Source organism: Carettochelys insculpta, chromosome 30 (assembly GCF_033958435.1).
Source record: "Carettochelys insculpta isolate YL-2023 chromosome 30, ASM3395843v1, whole genome shotgun sequence".
NCBI classification, from domain to species: Eukaryota; Metazoa; Chordata; order Testudines; family Carettochelyidae; genus Carettochelys; species Carettochelys insculpta.
Genome location: NC_134166.1, coordinates 15,005,290 through 15,030,287, shown reverse-complemented (window position 1 = coordinate 15,030,287; position 24,998 = coordinate 15,005,290). Strand labels below are relative to the sequence as shown.

Genomic DNA, 24,998 nt, shown 5'->3' with positions numbered 1-24,998 from the left:
CCAGGCTATGAAGAGAATCCCCAACCTATTCATAGAGCCCCACTCCAAACCCCTGGCTCCATTTGCCACCCAGAGCCAGGAGAGAACCCAGGAGTCCTGGCTCCCAGCCCCCCCTGCTCTAACCACCAGTCCCCACTGCCCTCCCGGCGCCAGGGAGAGAACCCAGGACTCCTGGCTCCCAGTGCCTCCCCTCGGTTTCCTCCGTAGAGTTTCGGGGACCCCCCCGTGACGTTGAGGGGGTCAAATGACCGCCCATTGCTACATTGTTTCCCTGCGGAACAGCCGCCCAGCCAATCAGCGGGGCCGCGGGGTTCCGGAGTCCGCACCGAGTGGGGCGGATCGGGCCCGGGGCCGTGTAACAAAGCCCCTAACACGGCACGTCGCCCCCTACCCCCCCCCGATGCCCCGCCCCCGCCCCGTGCCGGGGGTGCGGAGCCGTCACCAGCCGCTTGTGGCCTTTGCTCTGGGAGGGCGGGGCTGGGGACGGCGCGGGGGGGCCGGTGCTTTCCCAGGCGGGCGGGACCGGGCGACTCTCGGCTTCCTGGTCCCGCGGCCGCAATCTGCCATGGCGCTACCCGGCCCCCGGCCGCTGCTCCTGCCGCTGCTGCTGGCCCTGGCCCTGCGCCGGGCTCACGCGGGTGAGTGGGGGAGGCCCGACCCCCCCGCGTTCCCGTCCTCCTCCCACCGGGTCTTCCCACACACACACCTGGGGGTGGGCCTGTCCCCGCCCCCTTCTCCCCACACCTGGGGGGGCTGGGCACCCCCCCGGCTCCTCCCACACACGCACCTGGGGGGTGGGCCTGCCCCTGCCCCCTTCTCCCCACACCTGGGGGGCTGGGCACCCCCCCGGCTCCTCCCACACACGCACCTGGGGGGTGGGCCTGCCCCCTCGCACCCCGATCCCTTCCGCCCTCCCTGGGAGTCTGGGTCAAGGCCCTCCGCGCTCCCGGGACCCTTGCACCCACCTTTCGCCACCAGCGCGGCTGGGGGCAGTGGGGTGGGGGCGGACGGGCTGGCGCAGGGGCCAGGGATATGGGGCAGAGACCGGTCCCCTCTGGGGGGTGCTGGATCTCTCTCCGGCCCCACGGCGGGACGGGCTGGCCCGGGGCTCACTCTGTGCCCTATGGACCGTTCCAGAGACCCCCACCGTCCGCCTGATCGACCAGGAGGGCCCGATCCTGGAGGGCAGCAATGTGACTCTGGAGTGTCTGAGCGAGGGGGCAACCGACATGAGCCAGTTCACCTTCCAGAAATACAGCCGGGTCAGGATCCCCCCGCGGACCCCCCCCCCCCGCAGCGCGGCCCCCCCCCCGGAACCCCAGCACAGCCCCCCCGGGCCCCCCCCCGCGGAACACCCCCTGCAGCACGGGCCCCCCGCGGAGCCCCCAGCACATACCCCCTCCCGGAATCCCAGCACAGCCCCCACCTCCCGGACCCTCCCCCCGCGGAACACCCCCTGCAGCACGGCCCCCCCGCGGAACCCCGCAGCACAGCCCCCCGCCCGGAATCCCAGCACAGCCTCACCCCCGCGGAACCCCCAGCACAGCCCCCCCTCCCGGAACCCCCCCGCAGCGCGGCCCCCTCCCCGCGGAACCCCCAGCGCTGCCCCCCTTCCCGGAGTCCCCCCCGCAGCACGGTCCCCGCGGCACAGCCTCCCTCGGTGGAACACCCCCGCGGAACCCCTAGGGCAGCCCCGCCCCCCTCCAGCCGAAGAGGAGCCTAAGCCACGCCCTACATGGAGTGGCGCTCTGCTGCTGCGGCCAGGGAGGGGTTAAGCAGGGGGCCCTGTGGGGCACGCAGAGGCCACCAGGGAGCTCTCTGGAGCAGGCAGCAGACAGGTCTGCAGGGGGCGCTGTGGGGCAGGAAGACACCAGGCGGGGGCGCTATGGAGCAGGCAGCAGGCAGAGGTCAGCGGGAGTATTGTGGGGCAGGCAGAGGACAGCAGGGGGCGCTGTGGGTCCGGCTGGGGGTCCGTGCTGGGGGGGGCTGCCTGTTGGGGTTAGCAGTGACTCCGGGGGTCTCTCCACAGTGGCTGCACACCTGGGTGTCCCTGGACAAGCCCGACCAGCTGCGCTGCTGGTTCTACAGGGTGACGGTGATGCGGCCGGACGGGCGCCTCCTGCTGGGCCTGGGGGCCCTGCAGTCGTGGCATGCTGGGGCCTACCGCTGCGTAGCCACCAACAGCACCGCTAACGACTCCACCTCGTCCGAGTTCATCCTGCACATGGAGTGTAGGTGGCGCCCACTGGCTGGGGGGCCCCAAACCCTGATTGAGGGGTGCAGAACCATGCGCTGTTGCTGAGAACTGAGCCCTCGTTACATGAATGAATCTCTGTGCTGGCTTCTGTGGCTGTTGCGGAGATGGGGGTCACCCCAACCATAGCTGAACTTAATGCCCCCATTTGCCCCCATCCCCCCACTTTTGGGAGCTAAATGGCCCAGCAGGGAGGTGGGCATCTGTGGGGCAGGTGGGGGTGTGGTCAGTGTGGCTGGGAGGGTGTGTTGCTGGATGTGAAGGCAGCAGCTCAGTGGGGTCCCCAACAACTAGAAGTGGGGTGCGGGGGACAGCCCAATGTTTACCCATCAAGGGCTGGTTTGCTCTCCAGCAACCTGTTGGGGGTGGGGAGCGGATTTTGGGGCGCAGTGGAGACGGCCTCAAGCGATTTGTGTCCCCAGATCTGCACAGCATCTTCCTGAGCCAGGCCCACAGCTGGTGCGGGACTGTGGGTGACTCGGTGGCCGTGCTGGAGGGCGAGGACCTGGAGCTGCAGTGCTCGGCGGATGCCTCCCAGCCCCCCGAGTATGAGTGGAGCCGCCAGGTGAGGGCTGGGCTGGAGCCGCGGGAAAGGGGGCTGGAATGGGGCAGGGGGCGATTCAGTCCGATAGCAAGGGTGAGCATGGGAGTTACACTGTGGATGCAGCAGGGGGTGCTGTGGGGCAGGGCTCCGTGAGGGGGTCGTTGGGTGGGGCAGCTCACTCAGAGTGGGTGGTTGCTCAGCAGGGGGCGCTGTGGGGCAGGGGGGTGCTCAGCAAGGGGGTCGTTGGGAGGGGGTTGCTCAGCGGGGGCGCTGTGGGTCAGGGCTCAGCGAGGGGGTTGTTGGGAGGGGTTGGTCAGCGGGGGCGCTGTGGGGCAGGGGGTGCTCAGCAAGGGGGTTGTTGGGAGGGGGTTGCTCAGCAGGGGGCGCTGTGGGACAGAGGGTGCTCAGCAAGGGGGGTCGTTGGGAGGGGTTGCTCAGCAGGGGGCGCTGTGGGACAGGGCTCAGCGAGGGGGTCGTTGGGAGGGGTTGCTCAGCAGGGGGCGCTGTGGGACAGGGCTCAGCGAGGGGGTCGTTGGGAGGGGTTGCTCAGCAGGGGGCGCTGTGGGGCAGGGGGTGCTCAGTGAGGGGGTCGTTGGGAGGGGGTTGCTCAGCAGGGGGCGCTGTGGGGCAGGGGGTGCTCAGTGAGGGGGTCGTTGGGAGGGGGTTGCTCAGCAGGGGGCGCTGTGGGGCAGGGGGTGCTCAGTGAGGGGGTCATTGGGAGGGGGTTGCTCAGCAGGGGGCACTGTGGGGCAGGGGGTGCCCAGTGGGGGGCCGTGGGCAGGGTCAGTGGGGTCCCTTCCCCCCAGTACCAGCTCTGGTTGCAGGGAGAGGACTGGGTGGTGGTCGGGAGTACGCTGAGCCTGCGCCAGGTGCGCCCGGAGCAGGCCGGGACCTACGAGTGCCGGGCGCAGCTCCTCCACCTGCCCCAGCTGGCGCAGCGCCGGGCCGTGCGGCTGCACGTGGAGGGAGTGCAGAGGAGCACCTGGCTGGGTGAGTCCCCCGCCCCACACTGTGTCCCCCTCCCCCATTGCCCCCATGCCATACCCGCCCCCCCCCCATTTCCCCTCTGCTGGCTGACCCCTCTTTCTACCTGCAGAGCCAGAGCTGGGGCTGAGCACCCCCCTGCTGCTGCTGGCCGTGGGGCTGCCGGCCCTGCTGCTCCTGTTGCTGGTCCTGGGGCTCGGCCTCTTCCTCCTCCGGCGCCACAACAGCGCCAAGACGCCGGCCCAGTGAGTGTGGGGGCAGGGCCTGATGTGGCCCAGGGCTGGGGGTGGGGCTGGCACAGGCCTGATCCAGGCTAGGTGTGGCCCTGGGACGGGCCTGATGTGGCCCAGGGGGCTGAGTTTGGGGCCTGCCCTCCAGGGGGCACCAGGTCTGATCCAGCCCTATAGCAAAGACTTGGGGGGTGGGACAGGGGGCCTTTCCCCTTGCTCACCTTTGCTGAGCCCCAAAAATCTCCTGTCAGTTTGGGCCCCAGCTGCTGCCCCTGTTGGATTGACAGCTTGTGGCAAACGTGGGGGATCAGGTTCCCCCCGTCCCCCAGTGGCCAGTCCCCACCGGATCTGTCCCCCACCTGAGGGGGGCTGGTTGGGGGTACCACTCACCAGTCTGTGTTCTTCCCCCAACCCCCCATTTCAGGGAGGAGCCCAGCCAGCGCACCCCAATCTACAAAGGCAGCCTGGAGTCGTTGCCCTCTGTTGTGGGGGACAAGCAGCCCCTGGTGCTCTGAGATGGGGCCTGCCCCCCAGCACAGGTGGGTAGTGTGGGAGGGGACACACTCCTCCCACAATCCTTTGGGGCTGCAGCCCTGTCCCCAATTCCTTAGCAGCTCCAGGGACCCTGATTTCTCACCCCCATTGAACTCTTTCTTCTCCACCTCCAGGCAGAGCCTCCGTGCCCCGCAGAGGAAATTCAGCCGCTTCTGAAATCAGTGGGGGGGGGATAATCAGCTGTTTTCGGGGGTGCAGTTTCTATGCTTGCTGCAGATAGAGCCAGTCTGTGTGGGGAAGCCTGTGGATAGGGGAAGCTGGAATCATTATTGGGGGGGCTGGGGTGGATCTTGGAGGGCTGGTTCCCCTCTGCTTGGGGTGGGGAGCTGGAGTTGTTTGACCACGCCAAGTCCTTTTGCATTTTGAGACACCAACCCCCAGGATCTGTTTGGGGGGCTCTGACTTTGGGGGCGGGGTTGAGCGCTTGGATTTAGGGACAGCAGCATATGGGGTTGGAGGCAGCCCCCACGTTTGTAATGGGGGCAGGTTCATGCACTCCCTCATAATGAAAAACTCCTCCACCCGCAAATGCACTTCTGTGGGGGTCAGAAAAACAGAGACACCCCCACTACCATCTCCAGAGTCCTGGCTCCCAGCCCCTGCTCTAACCACTCCCAGAGCCCAGGAGAGAACCCAGGAGTCCTGGCTCCCAGCCCTCATTCTGAGATATAGCCACAGGGCCCTCACCCACCTCTAAGCTGATTGTATTTGCTTTAATTTTTTAATTGGGGATGGTAATTGGTGGGGGAGCTGACTGGGGATGCCTGGGGCCCCCCCGACAGCCCCCAGTGATGCACTCTGCTCTCTCCTGCACACTCTGCCTGCCGAGATGTTAACCCTTTGATTTCCCAGCAGGTGCATGTGGAGTGTGGTATTTTTTTTTGGGGTGGGGGGATCCTTGATTTCTTAGGGTGCTATTGCTTTAAATGTGGGGATTGTAGTTCGGGGGGGCTGGAGCTTTCAGTCAGGTGGTGGGAGGGGTCTGTACAGTCACACCATGCCCCCCCCCCAGTTAAATGTGATTAAAATGACACTTTAAAACTAAATAGGAGTCAGATGGGGTGGAACCAATGCTTGAATACCCGCCCCCCCATACGCCTCATGGGGCTGGGCTGGGCCGGGCAGGGCTTGGGGGGCAGCCCCTGAAGTGGTCCTTGCCCCTGAGCTCCATGTGCCCCCAGAACTGGGGAGATAACCCAAGAGTCCTGGCTTCCAGACCCCTCCCTCTAACTGCCTGGCCCTCTGTGTCCCAGTTGGGGGGTGTGCTCCTTTTACCAGCCCCCTGGCCACAAGCACCAACCCCCAGCCGGCTCCTGCGGCTGCTCTCTGAGGGCCCATCAGTACCAGGGCTCAGTTAGCGACGTGGTGGGGGGCAGAGCCAATGCAGTCCCTTGGCAGGGCTCAAGAGGCTGCAGCAGGAAGCAGGGCAGAGGCTGGGCCAGACAGCCCCAGCTCAAGAGTGGGACACAAGGCATTTGTCGGCTGCAGCCTGGGGTTGTCCCTCACCCCCTGCAAGTCCCAGGGTTTCTAGGGGTCCTGGTCACCCCTCACTTCTCACCCCCCCCCGGTGAATTTCTGACCCACCCTTTCTGAAGGGCAGGACAGCCCCCCACCCCCACCGGGTCCCACAAAGCAGGCCGCTTCCCCCCTGGGGTTAAAAGAATTAATCGGGGAGTTTATTGAAGTATCAAAGGCGGTTAAAAGGCGGACAGATATTTACATATATATTAACGTTCAGGATGCGGTGGGGGCGGAGGAACAGTCCCGGGGGGGCCTGGCCCCCCACTGCGCCCCCTCCCCCACCCCAGTTATATATTAATTATTATATCTCCCACTCTTTCCCCTTCGGCGACACACACCTAAAAAATAACCTGGAGCCGGCGACGGGGCTGGGCTCTGCCGCAGGAGAGGGGCCGGGGGGGGAGGGGCATGAGGGTTGGGGGATCAGAGAGGAGGGGGGATGTGATGCCTGGCAGGGGCTGGTTCTGGGGGACCCCCTCAAGCAGTGCTGGGGGCAGGGGGGCTCTGAAGAGAGGCCGTGAGCCCCCTGCCCCCGAAGCTCCTTTCCAGTTCAAAGCAGGGGAATTTCAGGGCCCAGCTGCTCCAGTGGGTGTGGGGATCACTATGGCACTGATTGCGAGGGGCTGGTGCCCCCAGCAGGACCCCCAGAGCTGGGGGCAGCCAAGTGGTTGGTGCATGGGGGAGGACCGGAGGGTGAGGCCTGGGTTTGCCCCCCGGGTGCCCCATGGCAGGCGAACTCTGGAGGAGGGGGAAGATGCTGCAGCCCCGGCTCAGGCTCTTGCGCTTGGTGAGGACGTTACGTGACGAGGACGGACAGACACGGATGGACAGAGACACACACCCCCACACCCCCCAACAATCATGGCTTTAAAGTAAGAGTCCAACCTGCTCTTAAGGCCCACAGCAGGAATACGGGAGCCCTGAGGGAACCCGGTGTCCTGGCCCCCCTGCCCTCCCCCCATGAAGTCAGGGCTAGACCCCACAGGGGGCTGCTAGACCCAGGATAGTTCGGCTGTTGACAAAAGTCCCCCATGGCCCTGCCCCCGCCCATGAAAGGGGTGTGGCCACCCCAATGGCATTGGAGTGAGGTCAGAGCCCCCTACTTAAACCCCCCGCCCCCACCTGGACAAACCACCCTGCGTTTTGCTCAGGGTGGGTGGGGCCTCTGCCTGGGGGCGTGGTTTAACTGCGTAAGGGCAGCTCTTCGTAGAGGAGGTGGGGCCTTTCAGCCTAGGGTGGGGCTTGAACCCCGGCTAGCTGGCTGGCCCCAAGGCCTTGGTTCCAAAATTAAACCCACCCCACCTTCCCCCGGGTTCAGCTGTGGTTCAACAGGTCCGTCCGTTTGTCCAAATCCCCCCTCCCCCGCCCAGCTCTGCCCCCAGCCCTCCTGCCCCCCCCCCGGCGGCTCAGATGAAGAACTCTTCCTTGCGCTTGTGGCTGTCCCCCCCGTTGAGGAAGGCCTCCCGCGCCTCGCCGTGCTCGTCCAGACCGCTGGCCTCGTGCGTCAAGTAGGAGCCTGCCAGGGAGGGCGAGGGGAGTGAATGCAGCTCCGACGGCCCAGAACTGGTCCCCAGCCCCACCTGCAGGGTGGCACAGGGGAGCTGCCCAGCTGGAGGGGGTCAGTTAAACAATCCACAGGCAGCTCCACAAGCAAAATCCCAGCCCTCTGCTCGGGAACCTTTCCGAGACACCGTAAGCGAGGCCCAGCTTCTGTGTAACTACCCGAAATGAAGTACGACGGAAAGGGACCTAGGGGTCATGGTGGGTGAAAGGCTGGATATGAGTAAACAGTGTGCCCTTGTAGCCAAGAAAGCTAACAGCATATTAGGGTGCATTAGGAGGAGCATTTCGAGCAGATCTAGAGAAGTGCGTGTTCCTCTCTATTCGGCACTGGTGAGGCCACATCTGGAATATTGTGTCCAGTTTTGGACCCCCAGTATAAAAAGGATGTGGATTTGCTGGAGCAGGTTCAGCAGTGGGCAAAAAAAAATAATCAGGGCTGGAGCACAAGACCGATGAGGAGGGGCTGAGGGATTTGGGCTTGTTCAGTTTACAGAAGAGACGACTGAGGGGCGATTTAATAGCAGCCTTCAACTTCCTGAAGGGGAGCTCTAAAGAGGAGGGTCAGAAACTAATGAGGCGCTGAAATGCATATTCAGTACCTCATTAGCATGCCACAGCACTTCAAAAGTGCCCTGGTTCACTCCTGTGTGGCTTGTCTACCCCGGGATCCTTTTCAAAAGGACCCCACCAACGCTGAAATCCCCTTATTTCTATGAGCTCGTAGGAATAAGGGGATTTTGATGTTGGTGGGTCCTTTCAAAAAGAACCCCCGTGTAGACAAGCCATGGGCGAGCAAACCATGCTAATGAGGCACTGAATATACATTTCAGCACCTCATTCGTATTCTTCAATTTGGCCATTAGCATGCCCATTTTGAAGTTTTTACTAAGTATAGAGGTAACCAAAGAGTAGAAGATAGCTAATGTGACACCAGTTATTAAAAAGCACCCTAGAGGTGATCCTAGCAATTACAGAGAGACCAGTAAGTCTAATGTCAGTACCAGGAAAGCTGAATGAAACTATAGTGGAGAACAGGCTTGTCAGACACAAGGATGAAAATAATTTGCTGGGGGAAAGTCAAAATGGTTTTGGTAAAGGGAAATCACACCTCACCAATCTACTTGAATTCTCTGAGGGGGATCCAGCAGCTATGGTGTACTTAAGTTTCCACAAAGCCTTTGACAGGGACCCTCCTCAAAGGCTCTTAAGCAAAGGAAGCTCTCATGGGACGAAAGGGAAGGTCCTTGTATGGACTGATAACTGGTTAGCCAATAGGAACCAAAGGGTAGGAATAAAAGGCCAGTTTTTAGAATGGAGAGAGATAACAAGTGGTGACCTCCAAGGGTCTGTACTGGGACCAGTCCTATTCAACCTGTTTATAAATGATCTGGGGAAGGGGGTAAACAGTGAGCTGGCAAAGCATACTGTGAAGAGCTGAAAAAGGATCTCACAAAACTAGGTGACTGGGCAACAAAATGGCAGAGAAATTCAATGTTGATAAATGCAAAGTAATGCACATGGAAAAACAGTCCCAACTCTACACACAGAGTGATGGGGACTAAATGAGCTATTACCACTTGAGACAGAGCCCCTGGAGCCCTGTGGGTAGTTCTCTGAATACAGCCACTCCATGTGCTGCAGCAGCCAAAAAGCAAACAATGTTGTGAATTGTTAAAAAAAGAGGTAGAAAATAAAATATCTTATTGCCTCTGAATAAACAAACAGGAAGAATGAGAGGCCCTGGCACAGCCAAAGCAGTATGAGGTGGTTGGTATATTGGAGACTTGGTGGGATGATTTGCATAACCTGAGCACGGTCATGGAAGGTTATAAACTGTTTAGGAAGGACAGACGGGAGAAAAGGAGGAGGAGTTGTGCTCTGTGTGAGGAAGCAGTGTGATAGCTCAGAGCTCCAGTACACTCATCCCCCACTGTACGAGCACAACTGGTTCCCAGCTTTCTGCTCATAGGCAAAAGCTTGTAAGAGGGACACTAAATTCCCACTAAAATACATGTAGAAGTCTCCGACTCATTCCAAGTGCTCGTAACTCAGGGAAGGAGCGGCAGCAGGTGGTGCTGCTTTTGAAAGGTGAGCGAACTTTGGGTTAGGGGAGGGTTAAAGGCTGGGGGCATTTTGGAGCCATGAGTGGAAGGGAGGGTTAAAACCTGGTGGCAGGCTGAATCCATGGGACGGTCAGGAGGGTTAAGGCTGCAGCAGGTTGGGTCTGTGAGGCTGGCAAGAGATTCAGGCTGTGGTGGGTTGGGCTCATATTAGCAGGGGGAGTTCACTCGTCTTGTGAACAAAGGTAGGTATAGGTGTCGCTCGTGTTAGTGAATACTCGTAAGTAAAGTACTCATTTAACGAGGGATGAGTTTATGGAAGGAGAGAAGCCAGTTGAGAGTCTTTGGGTTAAGCTTAGAGGCGGAAGTAACAGAGGTGATGCTGTAGTTGGTGTCTGCTATAGACGCCAGATCAGGGAGATGAGGTAGATGAGGATTTCTGCAGACAGCTAAGTAAAGCTTCCAAATCACAGGCCCTGGTTCTCATGGGAGACATTAACCAGCCGGACGTTTGTTGGGAGACCAACACAGGAGCACACAGACAATCCAGGAAGTTTCTGGAGAATGTTGGGGTTAACTTCTTGGTACAAGTGCTGAAGGAACCGACCAGGGGCCGTGCGCAACTTGAGCTGCTGTTCACAAACAGAGAAGAACTAGCAGGAGAAATAGAAACGGGTGGTAACTTGGGCTGCAGTGATCAGGAAATGGTAGATTTCAGGATTCTGACAAAAGGAAGAAGGGTGAGCAGTAAAATACAGACCCTTGATTGCAGAAGAGCAGAGAGAACTGATGAGCAGGTTCCCTGGGAAGCTAATATGAAGGGGAAAGGAGTTCAGGAGAACTGGCAGTATTTTAAAGAAGTCTTATTGAAGGCAGAGGAACAAACCATCCCAATGCACAGTAAGAAAAGCCAGTATAGGAGGCAGCCAGCTTGGCTTACAAGGGAAATCCTTGGTGAGCTTAAACTCAAAAAGGATGTGTATAAGAAGTGGGAATGGGGCCAGATGACTAAGGAGGAGTATAAATAAATGGCTGGAGAATGCCGGTGGGGGGTGTAATCATGAGAGCGAAAGCACAATTGGAACTGCAGCTGGCAATGAATGTGAAGGGCAGCAAGAAGGGTTTTTACAGACATGTTAACAACAAGAGGGTGATCAGAGAGAGTGTGGGGCCATTACCGGATGAGAGAGGTAACCTGGTGACAGATGATACGGCAAGGCTGTTGTTTCAATTTTTTTTTTTTGCCTTAGTCTTCACGGCCAAGGTCAGCTCCCAGACTACAGCACTAGGCAATGCAGTACGGGAGGGAGGTGGGCAGTCCTCAGTGTGGGAAGAACAGGTTAAGAGCTATTTAGAAAAGCTAGACATACACAAATCCATTAGTACATCCAAGGGTGCTGAGGGAATTGGCAGATGTCATTGCAGAGCCTTTGGCCATTATCTTTGAAAACTTGTGCAGATCAGGAGAGGTCCTGGATGTTTGGAAAAAGGCAAATGTAGCGCCCATGTTTAAAAAAAGGAAAGAAGGACAATCCAGGGCACAATAGACTGGTCAGCCTTACCTCAGTCCCCACAAAAAATCATGGAGCGGATCCTCAAGGAAACCATTTTGGAGCACTTGGAAGAGGGAAAAGTGATCGAGAATAGTCAGCATGGATTCACCAAGGGCAAGTCGCGCCTGACCAATCTGATTAACTTCTCTGATGAGGTAACTGGCTCTGTGGACATGGGGAAGTCAGTGGATGTGATGTACCTTGACTTCAGCAAAGCTTTTGATATGGTATCCCACAACATTCTTGCCCATAAGTTAAGGAAGTATGGACTGGATACATGGACTGTAAGATGGATAGAGAGCTGGTTACATGGTCAGACCCAACAGATAGTGATCAATGGCTCAATGTCAGGCTGGCAGTTGGTTTCAAGTGGAGTGCCCCAAGGATCGTACTGTTCAACATCTTTATTAATGACCTGGATGCGGGGATGGATTGCACCCTCAGCAAATTTGCAGATGACACTAAGCTAGGGAGTCAGGTAGATGCATAGGAGGGTAGGGATAGGGTCCAGAGTGACCTGGAGAAATTAGAGGATTGGCCCAAAAGAAATCTGATGAGGTTCACCAAGGAGAAGTGCAGAGTTCTGCACTTGGGATGGAAGAATCCCAAGCATTGTTACAGGCTGGGGCCTGGCTAAGTAGCAGTACAGCAGAAAAGGACTTGGGGATTATGGTGGATGAGAGGCTGGATATAAGCCAACAGTGTGCCCTTGTAGCCAAGAAGGCTAACAGCATATTAGGGTGCATTAGGAGGAGCATTTCAAGCAGATCTAGAGAAGCTGTTGTTCCCCTCTATGCAGCACAGGTGAGGGCACATCTGGAGTATTGCACCCAGTTTTAGGCCCCCCAGTATCAAAAGGATGTGAATGTCCTGGAGCAGGTTCAGCGGAGGGCAACAAAAATGATTAAGGGGCTGGAGCATACGACCTATGAGGATAGGCTGAAGGATTTGAGCCCATTTAGTTTGCAGAAGAGACTGGTGAGGAGCGATTTGACAGCAGTCTCCAACTTTCTGAAGGGGAGCTCTAACGAGGACGAAGAGAAACTATTCTCATGCTCATGCTCATGCTAAAGCTCATGCTCAAAACTTTTCTGTTAGTCTATAAGGTGCCACAGGACCCTTCGTTGCTGTTACAGATCCAGACTAACACGGCTACCCCTCTGATACTATTCTCAGTGGTGTCCGATGGCAGAACAAGGAGCAATGGTCTGAAGTTACAGAAGGAGAGGAGTAGGCTGGATATTAGAAAAAAACTACTTCACTAGGAGGGTGGTGAAGCACTGGAATGTGTTACCTAGAGAGGTAGTGGAATCTCCAGCCTTAGAGATTTACGTCCTAGCTTGACAAAACCCTGGCTGAGATGATTTAGTTGGGGTTGATCCTGCTTTAGGCAGGGGGCTGGACTCAATGACCTCCTGAGGTCCCTTCCAGCCCCGGGTTTCAATGATTCTGTAAAGCCACGGTACGCCCACATCTTGAATCCTGCATACAGATGTGGTTGCCTCATCTCAAAAAGTCTCAAAGAGATGGATAAGTGGGGGATATGACAGGGGGCTATAAAATCCCACCTGGTGTGGGGAACATGAACAAGGAAAAGTTATTTACTTGTTCCCACAACATGAGGACTAGGGGGTCACCCAAGGAAGCAGCTTTAGCACAAACCAAAGGCAGCACAAGGTCAGGCCTGGCACCTCTCGCCAGAGGAGGGCGTGAGGCCCAGAACTTCAACAGAGTTCAGAGTGGAGCTAGACACACCCATGGAGGTGGCTGGGCTGGGCAGGGCGGGAGCCCCTGGCCTGGGTTTGTCCGGGTTGGAAATGGGCAACAGGGGAGGGATCACTGGCGCATTCCCTGCTCTAGTCACTCCCGCTGGGGCACCCGCCGTTGGTCACTGTTGGCAAGCAGGACACTGGGCTGGAAGGACCCTTGGTCTGACCCAGCCTGGTCATTCTTACGTCCTTACAAAGGGCCAGCCCTGATCCCCCCCATCCCACCCCATTTCACCCTCCCTCTGCCCACCCCGCCCTGTGGCAGCCCTCCCGCGTGCCAGGCCCTGCTCCGCACCTTTCTGCCGGATGGAGCACCACACCATGCCGATGAGGACGCAGATAACGGTGAAGACGAGCAGGGCCAGGATGCCGCCCACGATGGCGTAGGGCACTGAGGTCTGGGCCTCCACAATGGCCCCGGGGTCTGGGGGTGGCAAGGGAGGGGGTCAGGGGCTGGGCCCAAATGGCCACCACACAGGCCAGGACTCAGGGAGCTGCCAGCCCATGCAGGCAGCTGCCACTGCGCCCCTCCCTCCCCCCATGCTGGGCTGGGTCCTCAGGGCCTGCCTGGCCCCCGATCTGGGCCCTCTGAGAAGGGCTGGACCCAGGTTTCTGTGTGACAAGCTGGGCTGGGGTCCTGGCAATGCCCTCCCTGTCTCCCGCCAGTGCTACCCATCCACCTCAGGGGCACCTGCACCCGCCGCAGTAGGGCAGCCTGGGGGGTGAGGGCAGGCCTGGGTCCAACCTGGGACCCCAGCGAGGTCTCCATGGCCCACGTCACCCACCGCCTGGACACGGCTGTTCCTCAGTGTGCGCTGTCTCCCCTGCCCCCTCCCGGCACAACGCGGGCACCGGCCGTGCTGGCAGGAGCAGCAGTGGGGGCGCTAGGGGGCTGCGGGCTGGGGGACTGGGCTTCTTACCATAGACCACCAGGACGTACTGGTCGGAGGCGCGCCCGTGCTTGTTGGCCGTCTGGCAGCTGTAGGTGCCGTTATCCCCCGGGCTCAGCGCCGGCAGCGTCAGCTCCGCGCCCTGGATCTGCGCCCGCTCGGGCAGCGAGTCGTTCACTCGGCTCCACGTGATCTCAGTGGGGCTGCGGGGACAGGCGCCGGGGAGTGAGCTGGGCCTGGGGTCCCTTCTGACGCCAGCGGGCGGGGCCGGCCTAGCACCAGCTCCATGTGCCACCACTTCCACCCTTGCGGGTGTGGGTGGGTGGCCACTGCAGCCCGGGGGCCAGGCTCAGGCAGTCGCCGCTTGGCAGCGTGAGCCTTTCCCCACGGAGGGGGGACTGGGGTGCACAGATCCCCACACGGGGCCAGGCGGGTCGGGGGGACCAGTCAGCACCTGCTCTCGCGTTGGGTGAGACCAGGCCTGGGAGGCTGCTGGCGTCCCCAGGCGCAGCGGGTCCCACAGCCTGCAGAATGCACCGTCGTACCCGGCGCTGCGAGCTTCCTCCCAGCAGTGCCCTGGGCCCTGGCCTTCAGGGGTCACTCACCGTGGGTTGCCGCTGATGACGCAGGTAAGGAGCAGGGTGTCGCCCTCCCGCAGCACAGCCTGGCTGGGCTGGATCCGCGCCACGGGCGAGTCTGCAGGGATGGGACGAGGGCAGCTGCACCGAGAGTCCAGTGCCCGCGTAACCCACCCCGCAACCGGCCCCCCACACCCACCCCGCAGCCTGCCCCCCTGGCCTGCCCCCGCACCTGCCCCACGCCCACCCCGCAGCCAGCCCCCCACTGCCTGCCCCACTCCCACACCACAGCCTACCCCCCAGCCTGCCCCATGCCCACCCCCCAGCCTGCCCCCCATGCCCACCCCATCTTCCGGCCCAATGCCCTCCCCCGCCGCCTGCCCCCCCAGCCTGCCCCCCGGCCTGCCCCACGCCCACCCTGCAGCCTGCCCCCCCGGCCTGCCGAATGCCCATCCCGCAGCCTGCCCCCCTGGCCTACCCCATGCCCACCCCCCTGGCCTGCCCCACGCACACACCCCCGGCCTGCCCAATGCCCACCCCGCAGCCTGCCCCACCCCCACCCGCCAGGCCCACACCCTCCCCCCAAGCCTGCCCCACGCCCACCCCATCTGCCAGCCCAGCGCCCTCCCCCCCAGCCTGCCCCACGCCCACCCCATCTGCCAGCCCAATGCCCACCCCCCAGCCGGCCCCTACAGCTGCCCCCCAGCCCACCCCCACATTCACAAGCCAAAGCAGCCCACGGCCACAGGCCACCCCCTCCCTCCACATGCGTTCCCAGGACCCCCGCCCCCCCATGCCCCTCCTCCCCTCCCCAGCCCCCGTGCTCCCCCCGCACTTACACTGCACGTCTAGCACGTACTGCGTCTGCTTCCGCTGCCCGCGTAGGGCGGGGTGCGTGGCCTCGCACGTCACGATGTCGCCGTGGTCCCGGCGCTCCACCCGCAGCCGCACCACACTGGTCACCCGGAACACCTTCCCCAGCTGCTCCCGGCTGCTGAGCCCTGCGGAGGCAGCACGCTGGGGTGAGTGCCCCATGGCACCCCAGCCAGCCCCCCAGCCCTGCAGGGCACAGGCCCCACGTTCCCTGTCAGCTGAGCTCTGGGGCAGCCCCCAGGAGAGATCCCCAGCTGACTAGCAGAGCTCCCCCCAGCTGACAGGTGGTGTTTCTCCAGGTGGTGCACATCCACACACACCTCGTGCACAGACAAAACTCATTCCGCACATGGAAGGTGGACCGTTGAGGGCCGACTAGCCAGGCCCCTGCCCGCCCCTCACCTTTCAGCTCCCGCCGGTCCCGGTACCAGCGCAGGGCGGCCGCAGGGCGTGACCGGGGCACCACGCACGTCAGCTCCACCTCCCCGCCCTCCACGGCCTGCTCCTTCACCTCAACCGTGGGGTTCTCGGGCGCCACTGCAGAGACACGGCAGTGGGGTCACTGGGCTGGGCCCCCACTCCCTTCTCAGGCTCCCCGGATTCCCCAGCACTCCCCTCTTGTCCCAGCCCCCCGGGACCCCCACTGCTCCCTCCCATCCTGCAGCACCCAGACAGCCCCTCCCAGCAGAGTCCCCGGGGGTCTGCAGACATTCCCGCCCCTCTTGTCCCAGACCCTGGGCTCTACGCTCCCTGTCCCGTCCCAGATAGCAGGACCCGGCCATCCCATCCTGCCCCCCTGAGGCCCCCAGGCGCCCCCCTCTCATCCGGCCCCGGGGCCCCTGGCCAGCAGCGCACCCAGCACAGTGAGGGAGGCGATCTGGTGGTGGGTGTCGTCGGTGTAGAGCTGGCAGAAGTAGCCGCCCTCGTCCTCCAGCCGCACACCGGAGAGCAGGATCCGCACCTGCTTCTGGGTGAACTCCACCAGCTGGAAGCGCTCGTCCTTCAGGGCTGGGGGCAGACGCGCAGGCTCAGCAGCTACCCCGGACACCCACCCCGGCGCGCCCTTCCCCCGCTGTCCCCCCAGCGCTGCCCTGCCCCCGCTTACCCCGCGTGCCGTTGAAGAAGAGCGTCTGCCGGGCCGGGTTCTGGATCACCACGATGGAGCCGTCGTAGCGGTGCAGCCGGCAGTTGATCTCAGCCACTCCGCCCTCCACCACCGTCATGTTCTCCGCCTGCACCTCCTGCGCCAGGCCTGGTGGGCAAGAGGGGTCAGGCACTGCCACATGGACCACCCCCCCCCACGCAGGGCCAGGTGTCTCCCCCACTGCCCAGGCATTGGTCCCAGCCCCCAGGGGACCCCCTTAGAGCCCCCCCAACCCAGGGCCACTGCCCCCCAAGATCCTCCAGTGATTGAGTGCAGGAGGCGTGGCAAGGGGCATGGCCTATACAAACAGGGTGGGGCTAAAACACCCTAGGTCCCCGTGGCCACGCCCCAGCGCTGGCTGAGCCCTTCCCCAGCGCAGACATGGGAAGCCACGGCTGGTTACCTCCTGCATGAGGCTGTGCTTCTTGGCACAGGACTGACCGGCCGCCCCACGGCCCCCACTGGCTGCCCCTCCCCTGCCACCTTGAGTGGCCTCTCCTCCTCCACTGCCCTGCCCCCTCCACATGGCCCCTCCACCCCCTACATGGCCCCTTCCAGTCGCCTCACCCCCACCGCCACCATGCTCCCCAGCTGTCCCCCAGGCCAGCAGAAAGATGCCGGCCCTTTGCTGGTGCCACCCCTACAGCTACCGACAAGTCTGCCATCTTCCTATCATCCCTAACAACAAACGTGGCTGCCCCTCCCTGGTGACAGGCTCGCACGGCCACCCTCTCGTGCAACACAGATAACACCGGCGCACCACTGGCCCCTTGCCGGGCCGGGTTTCATTTGGCAAGCTCCCCGGCCCAATGGAAGGGGGACAGGCCCATCGATGAGAAAACTGAGTGGCAGCCCCTAGGGCCAGTGGGCTGAGACTAACTTGTCAGGTCAGCCTAATTGACAGGGCAGGCAGGCCAATGAGGGGACAGCAGGCCAGGGGGTCCTGTATCTGTAAGCTGGGGCTGCCTGGGCCAGAGGGGCAGAGTTAAGGGGAGAGCCAGGGCCAGGGATCCACAATGGGGAGCAGCCAGGGAGAGCAGGTGAGGCTCTGGGCAGACAGCCCAGCCTAGGGAGATGCCCCCAGCCCATGGGTTGGCCTCGCAGGCTGCCCTGCGGGGGATGTAAGCCTGGGACGTTATGGCTGTGCTCATGCTGCTCTTTTGCACGTAGAGCTGTGTGAAGTGACGAATGTCAGCACTGCACTCGTGTTGCACGTTTGCTTTGGGGAGACCTCAACAGGCACTGCCCACCTACCATGAAGGGCACCCGCTCCAGTGAGCAGCAGCACTACACGGCCACTGGGCCCTCGTCTAAGGACCGCGCCTGGGAACACGCAGCCCCGCACAGGCCCTGGCGGACAGGGACTGGTGACCTGCTCAGAGGCCAGGCTCTGTCCCTCTGGGACGTTCTTCCACATGGGGGAATGGTGGGATTCCCCCCACTTGGGCAGGGTGATAAAGGGGACCCTGGGCCTCCGTCCTTGCGCTTCACTTCCGCTCGACGCTTCAGGAACGTGGGCGTGGGAGGGCCGCTGACCTGCTCGGACAGAGGATGGGCTCCAGAGACTTTTAAGGCAGCAGCGGTTCCCCCTCTGCTGCAGGCAGCACCTGCAGCTCTGCCTTGGTGTGTGCTGTGGGATTTCTTTCACTCCCAGCCCTCTCTGCCTTTCTACAAACATTCAGCTGTTCACTGCTGAAGGAGGGGCGCAGCGTGCTCTGCTGGGCACGGTCAGCGACATGCTGACCTGGGGATGGGGCAGGAGGAACCTGCGTGGATCTGGTGAGATTGGTTTCCAGAACCTCTCCTCGTGTGAGAAGGGGCTGCCCAGCGTGGGGAACAGACGTGTGCGGTGTGACGGGTTTGGTGCCTTGGAGTGGGGATCCCCCTGGCTGGGCTGTCCGTAGCCCAGTGCTAAGCAGTTAGCCCTGATTTGGCCCTCTGAGCTGAGGGGGGGTGCCTTTGTGTGGGGAGTGGGGACCCCAGCTGAGCTGGGGGGGCCTGTGTGTGGGGAGGCAGGGCTGGTTGAGCTGGGGAGGGGCTGGCTGACCGAGGGGAGGGGCTGTGTGCAGGGAGGGGCCTCGGCTGAGTGGGGGGAGGTTGTGTGTGGGGAGGGGAGCCCCAGCTAAGTTGGGGGGGGCCTGCTGGTCCTGCTGCCCCTTTAAATCCCTTGATGTTTTGTCTCCTCCCCCCATGACATCATAATGAGTTGTCATGGGAACGGTTCTGATGAGCTGGTGCAATGGGGGGGCAATGACATCGGGGAATGGGAGAAATCCCCCCAGTAACCTCACCCTGTGTGCTTAGACCCCCGCACAGCCCCTCCCTCGCAGCCCCTGCTCCCCACAATCCCCCCACGCCCCCGTGCTGGAGCAGGGCTGTGGGTACCTCCCCGGCTGATGGGGGCTCGACCAGGAGTGTTTACGGCTCTGTCCCCCACGACCCCCCTCCCCGCCTCTCACCTGCACCCCTAAGCTGCCCACCCCGCCATCATCCCCTGACTCCCACACCGACCCCCTCTGCGGCCATGAGCCGGCCCCACCGCGCCCCCAGACACCCTCCCGCAGCGCCGGGGGGCCACGGGGACACAGGGCGGTTCCCTTCGTGCCCGCCAGGGGGCGCTGGGAGCCGCTCCTGCCCCGCCCCCACCGCTCCAGCAGCCCTCGCCAATCATGCGTTGCCATGGCAGCCAGCCACCGCGATTTGCATAGCCCAGGCCCGCACCATTGGCTGAGGCGGAAATGGGGGGCGGGGGCGACTTGCACGGCCCCTCCCCCCACGGGTGAGCGCCCTTCGGCCCCCCGCACGGGGAGACGACCGGGCCAAGGGGGCGTCAGCTGTTGCTCGGGGGCCCTGGGGGGCAGCGGGGCGGGGGCCCGTGCTGGGGGCGGGGACAGCGGGGGGTTACTATTGCCCACCCCCCGGCCCCAGCGCCCCCTGCTGGGAGAGGCCGGGCTGGCGGGATCGGGCCCCTCCTGCAGCGTCTCCTCCCCAGCCCGCCTCTGCCAGCCCGGGTTGCCGTGGCAACACCCCCATCGCCCGTTGCTAGGCACCAGGCCCGTAGGACTCCCCGGCATCGGGGGGGGGGCGGCTTATTGCTGTGTCAGCGCCTTCCCCAGCCCCCCCCCCCGGGGTCTCCACGGCGACCGCGGCGCAGCCAGCTGTGACCGTCAAGGTCACCCGCGTCGCCAAGGTCACCAGTCCCCCCATCCGTGCCCCTCACTCCCCCACGCCGGCGCCCCTCACTCCCGACCCACCGCCTCCGCCCGCCCCGCCCCGGGCTCCCGCAACCCCAGGTTAACTTGGTGCCCCTGGCAGCCCCGCCGGGGACGCAGCCCTGGACTCCTGGCGTTTCTGGTCCCTCCGCCGGAGCCAACAATGGGGCGCACTTTCTGCCAGCTCCGCTCCGCTTCCCAAGGAGCCAGAGCAGCTGCCCGGGCTCCCAGCACTGCCCCTTCCCTCCGGGCCCTCCTGGGGCCAGTCCAGCCACCCCCGCCCCACACAGCTGCCCCCAAGCCGCAGCTCCCGTTCGCCTCCAGCCGCTGCCCAGCACCCACCCCACCTGGCTGGGGAAACCGAGGCACGTGGCACTCAGCTCATGGCCTGAGGCAATGGTAGGATTACAACCCAGGAGTCCTGCCTCCCAGGCTGCACCTTCTAACCTCGAGGCCCTACCCCCATCCTAGAGCTGGGGAGAGAACCCAGGAGTCCTGGTGCCCGGTCCCTGCTCTAACCACTAGGCTCTACTCCCATCCTAGAGGTGGGGAGAAAACCCAGGAGTCATGGTGCCCTATCCCTGCTCTAACCGCTAGACCCCACTCCTTTCAATAGCCCAGGAGTCCTGGCTCCCAGCCCCCGCTGCTCTGAGCCAGGGCCAGAAGATCCGGCTCTGGCACCAGGTCCCGGCTGTTGGACCCGACCCAGGCCTGGAGCCCCAGCAACCCCCCTGCGATGGGCGGGGCGGGGACAGGAACCAGCCGCCCCCATTGGCCTATACAGAGGCCTGGGGCCCAGGGCGTCAGACCTCCCTGCAGGGGCAGATTCCTCGGAGGGCAGCTGGGGGGGGGATGCGGGTGCACCCCATGGGTGCGGCCCTGACCCACACATTCCTGCCAAGCCAGGAGCGCCCGCCGCTGCCCACAGAGCCGCCAGGAGAGCAGCAGACAAGGGGCCTTTGTTTCACTGCCAGCTAGCTGCCCACCCCCACCACACCGGACGCCTGGGTCCCTCATTCTGCATCAGGCGGCTGTGCTGCCCATCAGACCCCTCCTGGCCCCTCCCTTGCCAGGACACCTGGAGCCTTCACCCTCACATGGCCCAAAGCAGTCACCTAAAACTAGGGTGCCCCCCACTCCACCCCACCTTGTGCCACTCAGTCCAGACTGGCAGCCCCCAGCCAGCTCTGGCAGGGTGGTGGGGGCTGGGAGCCAGGATGCCTGGGTTCCTTCCCGGCCCTGGGGGGAGTGGGGGCTAGTGGTAGGAGCAGGGCACTGGGGTGCAGGAAATGAAGGCCCCCAGAGCGCAGGGTTGGAAGTGGGGGGTGGGTGCTGGCTGCCACAGCGAGGCGAAGGGCAGGGCTGGGGGAGGGGCTGGTGCCCGGGGGAGCTGGCGCCGCGGGGTGACAATGGCCTTTTCTCCGCTGCCGGCCGGGAGAACGGCCCCCTGTGCGGCCTATGCCAGGCTCCCTGAGCCGCGCGGGCCGTCTGCTCCTGGCACAGCCCAGGCAGGGAAACTGAGGCATGGGCCAGCCCAGGGTAGCACCCAGGAGTCCTGGCTCCCCATCCCCGCCTGGTCCCGCACACACTGGGTCAGGTCTGCCTCCTCTCCAGGCAGCCCCCGCCCGAGGGGCCACGTCCGCTCCCGGGGGGCTCAGTGCCGCGTGCTATGGGGAGAGGCTGCCCGGCTCCGGGGGCACCGGCCCGGGGATGGGCGCATTACGGGATGTCTGCAGACGGCCCCCGCCCCCAGCTCCTCCCCCCCCCCCCGAACGGCCTCAACCGCCCCCCCCAGCCAGTGCCCCAAACCCCCAGCCAGCCCCCAGCCGGGACCCCCACCTTACCCCTCACAGGAACCCTGCCCCATAGCGCCCCCTGCCCCCCAGCGGCTCCATCGCCGGGGCAGGAGTGGGGAATTCTACCCCTTTGTCCGCATGTCCCCACTGCGGCGCTGCTCCCCACCACAGCCGTCCCCGGCCAGGAGTCCCACCCGCCTCCACCCCGGCTCTGCTCCGCCTGTGGGGCGCCGGGAGCTGCCAGGGAGGTCGGGAGCACACGGCAGCGCCGGTATCTGGGCAGCAAAGGCCCAGCCCCCAGGTGGGATTCACGCGGCTGCGAGGGGGCAGAACAAAGGAGACAGGGGACCAGCATCCCAGTACCCCCCAGCCAGCCCCCTTCTACCTCCAGTACCCCGCAAACAGCCAGCACCCCTTGTACCCCCAGCACCCCCCCAGCCAGCACCCTTCTACCTCCAGCACCCTGCAAACAGCCAGCACCCCTTGTACCCCCAGCACCCCCCCCAGCCAGCACCCTTCTACCTCCAGCACCCCGCAAACAGCCAGCACCCCTTGTACCCCCAGCACCCCCCCAGCCAGCCCCCTTCTACCTCCAGCACCCCGCAAACAGCCAGCACCCCTTGTACCCCCAGCACCCCCCCAGCCAGCCCCCTTCTACCTCCAGCACCCCGCAAACAGCCAGCACCCCTTGTACCCCCAGCACCCCCCCAGCCAGCCCCCTTCTACCTCCAGCACCCCGCAAACAGCCCCTTGTACTCCCAGCATCCCGCAAACAGCCCCCTTCTACCTCCAGCACCCCGCAAACAGACAGCCCCCCTTCTACCCCCTGCACTCCCCGAACTCACACCCCGCAAACAGCCGGCGCGCCCCACAGCGGTCAGGGACAGGCCCCAGAAGTGCAGCTCCGCCGGGCTCAGCACCGCCCCCAACAGGGCCCCTCCCCACCACACCCCTCTCCTTCACAAAGTACTGGGGGTCCCATCCTGGCCTGGGCCGGACCCCAGGCCTCTGGGAAAGAAAGGGGGGTCCTGGCAAGGCTTAGGGTCCCAGCGTCAGGGAGCAGAGGACGGGGAGTCAGGACTCCCGGGTTCTCTCCCCGGCTCTGAGAGGACGGGGGAGCTGGCGGTTGGAGTGGGGGAGGGCAGGACTCCTGGGTTCCTTCTCGGCCCCTGAGCAGCTGTGCGCCCGGCCCCGCTCCCGCTCCTCAGTTTGACCGGGGCTTGTCCCTGTCTGCCAGGCGGGGCGGGGCGGCTGCCCTGCTCCAGCGGTACCTGCCCCTCGCCCGAGCCGCTCCGCAGGGCTGGAACACAGGCGGGAACTCGGGCCAGCTCTGGACCTGGGCTCTGGGCGGGGTCCTGCCCCCCACGCTGTGTCCGGGGGGGGGGACACCCCCTTAACCCAGGTCCGCGCAGGGGCGCGCCAGGCCCGGGGTAGGGCGGGGGCGGGGGCCCCCCACACTGACACCGGGCCCGGCCGGAGAACCCCCCGCCCCCCCAGCTGTGTCGCAGCCCGCCAACGCCGCCCGCCTCCACGTGCCACCGGGGGAGGCTGCGTCTTTCAAACGCCCTTCTGGGCCGCCAGCCCCCCCCCCGGTGCCCGCGCCCCCCCCCCAGCCGGGCTCTCCCTGGGCCCCGGGCCCCCCCCACCCCGGGCTGACCCCAGGCGCCCCCCAGGTCCAACTGGCCCACTCGGGCATCCGGCCAACGGGAACATCCCGCAGTGGGGCGGGGGTCGGAGCCCCCCCGCAGGCGGCCCCAGCGGATGGAGGCGCCGGGGCCAGGCCCGGCCAGGCCCCCATTGGCCCGGGCGCCGCCCGCTGGGAGATGCTCCCGGGACCTGCAGCCCCGGCACAGCTGCAGTGGGGGTGGGGGGGCAGCGCAGAAATGCCCGGGGTGGGGGGCGTTTGGCGGAGCCCAGCGTTGGGCCGGGAGAACAAAGGCTGCAGCCGGGGGGGCGGGGGGCACACGCCGTTAATCACGGCCCCCCCACCCCCGAGGGAGCCAGCGCCGCTGGGCAGGCCGGGGCGGGGGGGCACGGGACGGATGCGGCAGCTGGTTCCCCCCGCAGCCCGGCCCAGGGACAGGGATTAACGCTCGGACGCTGCACGGCGGAGGCCGCAGGGGAGACGCTGGGCCGAAGCGGGGCGCACGCGGGCAGGGGGACAGTGGAGGGGGATGAATTGGAGGGAGCTGCAAGGGGGAGGCGGGGCCCCGTGAGATGTAATACGGGGGCGCTCGGGACGGGCATGGGGAGGCCGCGGGGCACAGAGGGGGGCGCAGGGACGGAGCTGGGTGCACGCGGGGGGCTGCAGCGGGGCTCCAATAGCGGGGTGCCCGGGGGCACTGCCGGGGGGGGCGGGTGCTACGGGCTTTGAGCGGGCCGGGCGGGGGAACACGGACCCCCAGCCCGAGGGGGCCTAATCCGACCCGCAGGATAATGTTGGGGGTGGAGCTGCCAAGCCCAGAGGGGCCCCGCTGCAGCTGCCAGGAGCGGGGGTCCCATTGTTCTCCCCAGAGCCCCCCGCGCTTCGCCGCAGCTGCAAATATGACAGTCCCGCACAATGCAAACGGGGGGCTGAGCCGAGCGCCCCCCAAACGCGCGGCTGCAAGAGGGGCCCGGGGCAGCCCCCCAAGCGCAGCCCAGCCCCCGGCGAGGGCCGGGGGCAGGAGACGCGCATCTGACATATTGGGGGCTGCGCCCGATGCCCGGCCCCATTGATCCCGCGGCCCCACTGCCCGGCCCCCTGAATTGCCCCCCGCCGCGCCCCCTACCTCGCCCGGCTGCCCAGAGCAGCCCCAGCGCCGCCAGCGCCGCCCGGCCACGGCCCCACCGCTCCGGCCCCATAGCTCCCGCTGCGCGCCCGGCCCGGCTGCACCTGCTCTGGGGCTGCTCCGCCGTAATGTATGCTAATGAGATGCGAGGGGCCGGGCCAATGCGAGCCGGGCGGGGCCGTGGCGAGCGCCGGCCGCGTGTTTACAAGTCCCATGCGGGAGGGGGGCTGGGGACATTTAAAGAGGCAGAAAGTGGTCCCCCCCAGCGCCCCCCGCAGTGACCCCCCCCCCCCGACCCCCTGCCTCCGTCCAGCCTCGGCTGGCACATCCCCCCGGCCAGGGCGAAGGGGCTCACAGCCGGCGGCGGGGGTTATTTACCTGGGAGCCAAGGGCTTCTCGAGACGGGGTGAAGGGATGGAGCATCCGTGGCTCAAGCCTTTGAATAAGGGAAACTGAGGCACAAAGAGGGCGAGCAGGTCACAGAGCGAGGCAGGGGCAGGTCGATGACCGAGTCCCACCCCTCTGCCCCTTGGTTCTAACTACTAGACTTCACTCCCCTCTCAGAGCCCCTTCACCCCAGGGCCTGTGCGGACCCCCACGCTGAGTTCAGGCTCCCCCACCCCTCGGGGGCCCAGCACACTAGCCCTGCCTTGGGGCTGTTGCCTGTCACCCAGAGCCCACCCGCCACCCTCCGGGCCCAG

General features: G+C 64.2%; 2 protein-coding genes across 2 annotated transcripts; one reads left to right on the top strand and one right to left on the bottom strand.

Annotated features, from left to right (window-relative positions):
- The first annotated feature begins 479 nt into the window (after window positions 1–479).
- Window positions 480–5,284, top strand: LOC142003660 (basal cell adhesion molecule-like). The gene is made up of 8 exons (XM_074980794.1): window positions 480–638; window positions 1,138–1,262; window positions 2,030–2,231; window positions 2,677–2,819; window positions 3,623–3,788; window positions 3,895–4,027; window positions 4,437–4,551; window positions 4,681–5,284. The coding sequence occupies exons 1-7, from the start codon at window positions 566–568 to the stop codon at window positions 4,525–4,527; spliced, it is 933 nt and encodes a 310-aa protein (XP_074836895.1). The 5' UTR covers window positions 480–565; the 3' UTR covers window positions 4,528–4,551; window positions 4,681–5,284.
- A 2,202-nt stretch (window positions 5,285–7,486) lies between these two features.
- CADM4 (cell adhesion molecule 4) lies at window positions 7,487–24,416 on the bottom strand. The gene is made up of 9 exons (XM_074980996.1): window positions 24,298–24,416; window positions 16,480–16,626; window positions 16,230–16,382; window positions 15,777–15,911; window positions 15,341–15,502; window positions 14,529–14,619; window positions 13,954–14,126; window positions 13,329–13,457; window positions 7,487–7,604 (listed from the first exon to the last, which is right to left on the bottom strand). The coding sequence occupies exons 1-9, from the start codon at window positions 24,368–24,370 to the stop codon at window positions 7,495–7,497; spliced, it is 1,173 nt and encodes a 390-aa protein (XP_074837097.1). The 5' UTR covers window positions 24,371–24,416; the 3' UTR covers window positions 7,487–7,494.
- Between the last annotated feature and the right edge of the window lie 582 nt (window positions 24,417–24,998).